This window comes from Fringilla coelebs, assembly GCF_963513975.1.
Source record: "Fringilla coelebs genome assembly, chromosome: 22".
In the NCBI taxonomy this organism is placed as follows: Eukaryota; Metazoa; Chordata; class Aves; order Passeriformes; family Fringillidae; genus Fringilla; species Fringilla coelebs.
The window spans coordinates 8,459,812-8,469,087 of NC_140048.1; the positions used below are offsets into that span (position 1 = coordinate 8,459,812).

At 45.9% G+C, this 9,276-nt stretch overlaps 1 protein-coding gene across 1 annotated transcript in view; it reads right to left on the minus strand.

The window, feature by feature from the left end:
* The window catches only part of ATAD3A (ATPase family AAA domain containing 3A), a 28,187-nt gene extending 19,512 nt beyond the window's left edge, over window positions 1–8,675 (minus strand). The window contains exons 1-7 of the mRNA XM_084220314.1: window positions 8,418–8,675; window positions 7,145–7,221; window positions 5,839–5,940; window positions 4,430–4,489; window positions 3,482–3,551; window positions 2,556–2,721; window positions 1,008–1,077 (exon numbers count right to left, since the gene is read on the minus strand). Of these exons, the coding sequence (XP_084076440.1) occupies window positions 1,008–1,077; window positions 2,556–2,721; window positions 3,482–3,551; window positions 4,430–4,489; window positions 5,839–5,940; window positions 7,145–7,221; window positions 8,418–8,646 (774 nt within the window). The 5' untranslated portion in view covers window positions 8,647–8,675. The remainder of the gene's footprint in view (window positions 1–1,007; window positions 1,078–2,555; window positions 2,722–3,481; window positions 3,552–4,429; window positions 4,490–5,838; window positions 5,941–7,144; window positions 7,222–8,417) is intronic.
* Window positions 8,676–9,276: the final 601 nt, after the last annotated feature.

Consider the following 9,276-nt stretch of genomic DNA (forward strand, 5'->3'; position numbering starts at 1 on the left):
TGGACTTCACTGATGTTCATGTCTCAAGACAGCTTTAAAAATGAGTTCTGTATCAAACTAGAACCCAATTTCCCACTCTAAAAATCAGTCTGATTACAGGGTGTCATGGTTTTGCATGGGAGACATTTACCTTCCTTTTTATCATAAAGTGTCAAGCAAAGGAATAGGTTTCTGATTAGTAAATAAAGTGAATTAAACTAAAACCACAATGAACCAAAAAACTTGAAGTAGAACCTCTGGGGTTCTGCTTGGCTGGGAAGAGGTAGAGAAAGAGCAGCACTTAGAGCTGAAAATTCAGGTTTCATTTACAAGAACCTTAAAATAACTGACTGCTTCTTACCTTAGAGTAATTTCAAACTTTTCAAAGCAACAGAAAATATGAGTTCCAGCTGTGTTATCCTCTTTGCAAAAACACACTTGCCTTTTTCTTTTCTTTTCTTTTTTTTTAAGCTAAATGTCCCAAATTCACAAGAGAAGACCATGTCAGAAGCAAAAAATGACAATTTGTATCTGGGTCAAGTGAATGCACAGCTCAAAGCACCAAGCACTGATCTACAAAAGGCTCTGAACGCTGCAGACACCCCAGGAACAGATGACAAAAGGAGCCACTAAAAGCTCCTCTTGTTCTCCCCAGAGCTCTCAGGCAAAGGATGTTTTGTATTATCAGCCTGTGTGTAGAAAATCAGAGGGTGGAGCAGATGGTGGTGACTGATTTAAAGCAAAATTTCTATTTTAACCAGCCATGCTACCAAAAATATATTTTCACTGTTGTTTTAAGGATTACACTGAGAAACTTTCTGTCCCCAAGATTCCACGTCCAAGCTCTTCTGTCCTGTGAAAAGATGCTGGTCTGGCTTTTAATCAATTTATTTAGCACACATAGCAGTTCTCTAAGTGCTCTCTAGGCTCCATCCAAATTAGATTTAAAGCTGTGACACCATCAGGAGCTGAACACACATTTCCAAACAGGCTTTTCTGGAAGTTACTGCCAGGATTCCCAAGCTTACCGTGGCTGTGACTTTATCCCAGTCTGTCACAAAAGCACGGAATCCTTCCCCAAAGAGCATCCCAGCTGTCCTGTGGCAAGCAGGAGAGAAAGGGAATTCAAGGACTCAGTTGATACATTTTAAAGACAGGCTTTCAGATTGTATTAAAGCTGTTCACCTTCAGAACATGCCAAAGCTAAGGGCTCACCTCAGAATTGGAATGTGAACAAGCATGGAAAATATAATCATCTGAAAATATATTTATAACCACCTGAAAATATATTTATAATCACCTGAAAATATATTTATAACCACCTGAAAATATATTTATAATCACCTGAAAATATATTTATAATCACCTGAAAATATATTTATAATCACCTGATGCCTACAGTCCAGAAAGGCAGCTGGCCCTAAGATGGTACAATTTATTTCTTTAATGCATTATTTGTGCTGAACTGGAGGAATTTAGCTCTAAAGATCTTTTTGTTCAAAATCTCAAAGGACCTAAAATTAACTAATTCCAAAGCTAAACACCCAGCCCTGAGGAGCCAAACTGCAGGATGGCTTTGTGATAGATGTTCTGAAAGAACTGAGGGGAAGTGAATGAACTGAGGGGTTCTCAGAGTTACTGAGCTCCAGGACCAGAGGAAAAGGCTCCAAATAATCTGTTAGAAAAATTGTATCACTCTAAATGTCTCTGGTTGCCAGGCAGGTGACAATGTAGCGAGACAAGCCACAGAGTTCACACCACACTGGAATTCCTCAGAGGAACAAAGCCCAGGTTCTCCCACATGTGGAAGAAGCACCAGGCTGAAATTCCTCACAGGAACAAGCCTCAGGTTTTCCCACATGCTGGGACACACTTGGAAAAGGACCAGGTTGAAATTCCCTGGAAGAATAAACCCCAGGTTCTCCCACATGTGGGATCACACTTGGAAAAGCACCAGAGGAATAAATCCCAGGTTCTCTCACACATGGGGACACACTTGTAGAAGGACCAGGCTGAAATTCCTCAGAGGAACAAACCCCACAGGTTGGGACATACTTGGAGCAGCTCCAGAGGCACAAAGCCCAGGTTTTCCCACATGTGGAGAAGCACCAGAGGGACAAATCCCAGGTTCTCCCACACATAGAGCAGCTCCAGAGGAACAAACCCCAGGTTCTCTCACACACATGGAGCAGCTCCAGAGGAACAAAGCCCAGGTCCTCTCACACATAGAGCAGCTCCAGAGGAACAAATCCCAGGTTCTCCCACATGTGGAGCAGCTCCAGAGGAACAAAGCCCAGGTTCTCTCACACACATGGAGCAGCTCCAGAGGAACAAAGCCCAGGTTCCCTCACACACATGGACAGAGGAACAAACCCCAGGTTCTCCCCACACATGGAGCAGCTCCAGAGGAACAAACCCCAGGTTCTCCCACATGTGGAGCAGCTCCAGAGGAACAAAGCCCAGGGAGCAGCTCCAGAGGAACAAACCCCAGGTTCTCTCACATGTGGAGCAGCTCCAGAGGCACAAAGCCCAGGTTCCCCCCACACTCAGAGCCCCCCAGGCCCTGGCTGCCCCACCTGAGGGACTCGAGCACGGTCTGGCGGTGCTCGGCCGCCTTGAGGCGGATCTGCTCGCGGATGATGTCGGCGTTCTCGCGCTCGGCCTTGGCGCGCGCCCGCGCCTCCGCCTCCACCCGCAGCATCTCGTTCTTGTGCCGCAGCTCCATCTCCCTCTCCACGGTAGCTTGGGGGAAAACAAACAGCAGAGAGGTCAAATTGTGGCCTGGGAGAAGGAAAACCCCCAAGGAAGTTGATGTGTAGTGGAAGGAAGAGAAGCAAAACGGTCCCAAAGGGGATTTTGGAAGCTCCGTTACTTCAACCATGGAATTGTGTGAAAGGAAAATGAGAAATTCAGGAGGGAAATGACCCAACCCTACAGGGTTTCACCACTGGGCTGTGTTATTCAGGCTACACTTCCCTCACAGGATGGCAGCACAGCTCAGAGCAAACCACCCTTCCCATCCCATTCAGTTAATTAGCATGAACATCTCTTAACATTCCTGAGACCTGCACCCAGTGGAGCTCTGCAATCCCAGGAATTCTGGCAATTCCCAACAACAAAAAGAAACTAAGCAAGTTTCACACCACAACTTTATTTTCTGCAGGAAACTGAATGGAGATGAGGTGACACAGATTCAGCCACTCCTCCCAGAAGATGTTCTGTTTCTCTCCCCTCCTCAAAACTGGTTCTGTTTTAGCTTGCCCCAGTATGAAATCAGAATTCCAGGAGATGGTGACAGCTCACTGGGAAATCCAGGAGTGGCAGGGCAGATGTTTAGGAGTGCAGCCCTTTCTAAAACTAACCTAGGAAGCAATTGGCAATTTTAGCACTCCTGGGGTTTACCTGCTCTTGCCAATCTGACAGCGAGCACAGCGTGGACACAAAGAGCAGCACAAGGACTCCACACGCCCTCCCACCCTCAGCAGCTGAACAAAACACTCACCTCGCCTCATGGCCTCCTGCTTCTGCACAGATTCCTCCTGCTTCCTCAGATTTTCCTCATTAGCAAGTTGCTACAGGGAGAGAAGACAGCAGAAGAAAGAGATGATGTTGTAATGACTCCATCAAGTGTAAAGCTAAGTGCTACTGATGCCCCAGGTTTTGGATTTTCTGTTTCCAGATTCTGTGCTGATGCCTCAGGTTTTGGATTTTCTGTTTTTCACATTCTGAGCTGCTTTAGTGTGTGGGGCTGGGCTCACATCAGGGGATGGTGAGCTCTGTGCACAGAGCAGGGAGACAAAACAATTCCTGCTCCAGCTGGGCACCAAGGACAAATGACCCAAATCTCAGCCCAGGAGCACAAACCCCGTGGGCTGCAGAGAGAAAAACAAGGGTGGGACTGCAGGGGCTGAAGCTGGAATGGGACAATTCACTCCAAGATGCAAATGGAGCAGAACTGACAATTTTGTGAGCAATCATCCATTTTTGGGGCCATTTTGGTTCATCCTGGGTTCATTTTGGGGCCATTTTGGTTCATCCTGGGTTCATTTTGGGACCATTTTGGTTCATCTTGGGTGCAGCCCTGGCTGGGCTCTTGTGCTGCCCAAGGTGGATCCATTGAGGAGAAACTTTTCATAAATCCCTGATTTACTCTTTAACTCTGTTCAGTCTCTGTTCTAGACCAGCTTTCAGAAGGCATCACTCCAAATATTTTCCAGAAGCTGCTGCTCAGGTTGAAGTGTGTTTTCCTCTCCCCATCTCCCAGATTTCTCCTCCTGATCTCAAGCTGCTGCTTTGTCCTAACACCCAGCCCTTGGTGTGCAGTGCTGCTGCTGAGCAGATAACACAGATAAACTGTGCCCAGCAGGACAGGGCACAGCTCCAGAGCATTTCCTGATTTCAGAGGGCTCCCAGCCCATTCCCAGCTGGATCAGACAGGAACCCACCCTACCTGCTGTCTCATCTGCTCGTCGTAGCGCTGCCGTGCCAGCTTGTCCTGGTACTGGGCTCTCTTCAAAAAACAAAACACAATACACAGATCAGGCAGCTGAAACACAGCCTGCTCCTCAGGGAAATGAGGTTCAGGAGGAAAAAAAAACAAATAAAATGGGAAAATCCACACAAATAAAAAATTATCCTGGATTTGAATGTGAACAGGGTAAAATGGCCTCAGCCAGCACCAAGAACTTCTCTGTGCTCAGAAATCTCTACAGTCTGACTTCATTTTAAGGGAATGTCAAGACAAAGAGCAAGGGTTTCTTGGCCCACAAAAGAGACTTCAGGGGGAAAAATAAGGTTTTCATGTTCTAAACCACATTCTCTGGGCTGGTGACTGCAAGCAATAGAACTGTCAGGATGTGCTGGTGGTTTTGGTGGAGATTTACCTGTTCCTCATTAATTGCTCTTATCAATCACTGTAACTCCAAAGAAACCCAAGCCATCTACACTGAACTGGAAGAGGGCTGAGGATCCACATCCAGGGAGGACTCTGTGTTCTCTATTCCAAACACAGAACTGCTGGGGAATTATCTCCTCAGCAGCAGTAAAACATGGAATAAACCAAGTTAATTTTGGTTATTTAGCAAGGATATTTGAGTTTGCTGTGGTTTCAGATAACCCACGAGTTTGCTGTGACCTCAAATGATGCCCTGTGAGCAGCAGGAGGTGAAGAACCAAGCCCTGGGCCAGCTGAGTGTGCAGCTGCTTCCTGGGCCAGCCCTGCTCAAAGTCCAAACTCCACCAGGGTAAATGCACCACGTGCCAAATGAACGGTTCTAGCAAACTCCCCAAGCTGGAGAATCCACGAGAATTAATCAATTCCCTCACCTCCTGTGCTCTCAGAGTAAGAAATCTCCATAATTTAACTTTTAACATTAAGGGCAGCCTTTGTTTTCCCTGTTTCAGGATTATTGCCACATCAACCACTCGAGCTAAAATAAACCAGGAAGCACCAACACTGCTCACAGCAACTCAGATTTGCATCACTTCTCCTCTTAAGATATTTTTTCCTGTTTAATTCAGAAGAAATAGAATACTTAAGACTGAAATCCAAATAACTTCAGAGCCATTTCACTGTCCAGGCTAACATAAACAGTTGATAAACCAGCATTTCTCAACACTTCCCTGAAAAGCCCCTGAGGAAAACCCCAAAAAACACAAAATGAGAGGAACTGCTACCACCAGATCCTCTGGATGTTCAACAACTTGGGAACAAAACTCCAAGAGGATGAAAAACCCAGCTCAACATCACAAATCCAGGAGAGAATGAGGGCTCAGCCAGTGAACCCCCCCAGATAATGAAGAAGGGATCATGAAAGGGATAATGAATGCATCATTGCCTTTTCCCCCTCATTCCCTTACTGCTTGGTGCTGCTTGGTTTCTTCATTGAGGGTTTTCCTTCTCTCCTCTGCCTGCACCCGGATCTGCTCGTTCTTCAGCTGCTCTATGGCTGCCTCGTACTCCTGGGGCACAACCAGAGTTTCATCAGAAATTCATCAGAAATTCACAGATCATCTGCACAGAAATCCCACTCCAAGAAACCCCTCTGAGTTCAGAGAGGTACCCTTAAACGATGACCACTGACACAAGGAAGTTAAAATATGATAATAAATATAATTAACAATATAATTAAAATTAATATTAATAATAAAGTATGATAATAAAATATTATACTATAATATTAACATAAAATATTATGTTAAATATTATAAGAAATATAATAAATACACTAGGAAGTTAAAATATGATAATAATATAATTAATAATATAATTAAAATAAATATTATTAATAAATTATTATAATAAAATATTATACTATAATATTAACACAAAATATTATGTTAAACTATGATAATAAATAAATATACTAGAATATTATTATAATAAACTATGATGATAATAAAATATGATTATAATAAAATATGATGCTGAAATGTGATAAGATATTATAATAAAGTATTACAATATTTTTATAGTACATATTTTATGGTACTATCAATATATCAATAGTACATATTTAATTGTACTATTCTCTTGTACAATAGAATAGTACAATAAAATATGATAAAATATTACAATAGAATAGTACAATAAAATATGAAAAATATTACAATGGAATAATGCAATAGAATATTATATGATAAAATATGACAATAAAATATGACAATAAAATATTAAAAAATACGACAATAAAATATTACAATAAAATATGACAAAAAGATTAAATTCTGAATCATCATAATCAACCATTTCAGGATTAAACACAATTAAAAAAAAAAAAACATCCAAGAGATCAAGCAACACCCACACAATCCCTAAATTCCTTTCTTTATAAGAGAAACAGAAGTCTGTCCTTCCCAGAGTTACTTTACAGTTCCAGAAACCTTTGTCATTCCCCAAAAGCAGCAGTGACACTCCAGGAGTTACAGAACCACTCAGGACATGCAAGTTTTAATCAAAAAATTGTGTCAGAATAGTCCAAATTAGCTGAGATTCACCCCCCAGAATCACAATTTGTTTTTTCTCCTCAAGGCAAATAACCACAATCTGCTGAAGCTGAACAGAAAGACAAATTTATCATCCTCTGCAAAGGAAGGATTTTCATTTTTGTCCCTCCCAAAGCTGGCAGCTGCCTGAGGAGTTCCAAGGTGAGGAATTCCAACCCACCTTCAGTTTGGTTTGCTGCTCCAGCTGCAAGGTCTGCTCCTGCATCTGGGCCAGGCTCAGAGCATCCTTGGCATGGCCTGGAGGGGAAGAGATCACGGACAGGTGATGCCTCAGGTGCTGGCTTTGATATTTTCCAGATTCTGTACATATAGCTCAGGTTTTAGATTTTCTGTTTTTCAGATTCTGTACTGATATCTCAGGATTTAACTTTTCTGTTTTCCAGATTCTGTGCTGCTGCCTCAGGTTTTGGATTTTCTGTTTTTCACATTCTGAGCTGCTTTAGTGTGTGGGTCTGGGCTCACATTATGGGATGCTGAGCTCTGTGCACAGAGCAGGGAGACAAAACAATTCCTGCTCCAGCTGGGCACCAAGGACAAATGACCCAAATCTCAGCCCAGGAGCACAAACCCCGTGGGCTGGAGAGACAAAAACAAGGGTGGGACTGCAGGGGCTGAAGCTGGAACGGGACAATTCACTCCAAGATGCAAATGGAGCAGAACTGACAATTTTGTGAGCAATCATCCATTTTTTGGGACCATTTTGGTTCATCCTGGGTTCATTTTGGGGCCATTTTGGTTCATCCTGGGTTCATTTTGGGACCATTTTGGTTCATCCTGGGTTCATTTTGGGACCATTTTGGTTCATCCTGGGTTCATTTTGGGACCATTTTGGTTCATCCTGGGTGCAGCCCTGGCTGGGCTCTTGTGCTGCCCGAGGTGGATCCATTGAGGAGAAACTTTCCATAAATCCCTGATTTATTGTGTAACTCTGTTCTAGCTCAGCCTTAACAGTGAGAGCGAAGAGAGGAACTGCTACCACCAATTCCTTTGGGCATTCAAGAACTTGGGAACAAAACTCCAATAGAATTAAAAACCCAGCTCAACATCACAAATCCAGGACAGAGCAGGGGCTCAGCTCATGAACAACCCCACAGCCCCTCTGTCCAAAAAGCAATAATTAATTAAAGGGATAATTAATACATCACTGCAGTTCCTATGAGGGAAGGTATATTCTTTCTTATAACTACAGAAACATAAGTTTATGATTTTTTTTTGCGCTAGATGTCTGTGTATTGTACTTTTACACCAATCTATGCTTTTTCCAAGACTGCAGATGAAATCCCTGCGTTCGCACACACCCTCAGCGCTCTCTCCTCCAGGGTGCAACAAGCCCACAACCCCTCCCAGCCGGGGCACCCCTTCCTGCCCGTGACCGGGAGCGGAGCCGGCTCCCACAGCCCCGTCCCCACCGTCCCGCCCGTCCCCTCACGCACGGGACGCGTCCAACTCCCGCGCCGCCTTGGCCGCGCGCTCCAGGCCCGTGGGGTCGAAGTTGCTCCATTTGTCCTTGGGCGTCTGACGGTCCCCGGCGCCTCCACCAGCACCGCCTCCACCAGCAGCGGGGCCGGGCGGCAGGGAGAGGCCGCTGCCGGCGCCCGGGGGAGCCGCGTCCCCGCCGGGGCCCGGGGCGGCGCCGCGGTTGAGCCCGAACAGCCACGACATGAGGGCGGCGGCGGCGGCGGCACGCGGGGGACGCGCCGCGGCCAGCGCGCCTGCGCCGCCAGCCGCGCCGGCATCCCATTGGCCCGCCGGAGCGCCGTACCGCGCTCTGATTGGCGGAGGCGCGCCGCGTGTGGGGTTTGATTGGTGGAAAGGGGAGGGAGGGGCGGGAGAGAAGGGTAAGGTGGGGACGGAGAGCCGGGAGGGACAAATGGGGCGGGCGGCGCTTCCGCATAGCAACGGGAGTGAGGGGCGTTGCTAAGGGCCGCGGCCTCGGCGTTATCCCGGGATTCCCTTGGGAATATCCCGGGTTTCCCTTGGGGTTATCCCAGATTTCCCTGGAAATCGGCCCCAGTTTGGCATTATCCCGGGTTTCCCTGAAAATCGGCCCCAGTTTGGCGTTATCCCGGGATTCCCTTGGGAATATCCCGGAATTCCCGTGGGGTTATCCCAGATTTCCCTTGGGATTATCCCGGAATTCCCTTGGGATTATCCCGAATTTCCCCTGGGGTTCTCCCGGTTTTCCCTTGGGTTTATCCCGGGTTTCCCTGGAAATCGGCTCCAGCCTTGCATTATCCCGAATTTCCCTTGGGGCTATCCTGGCTTTCCCTTGGGGTTATCCTGAATTTCCCC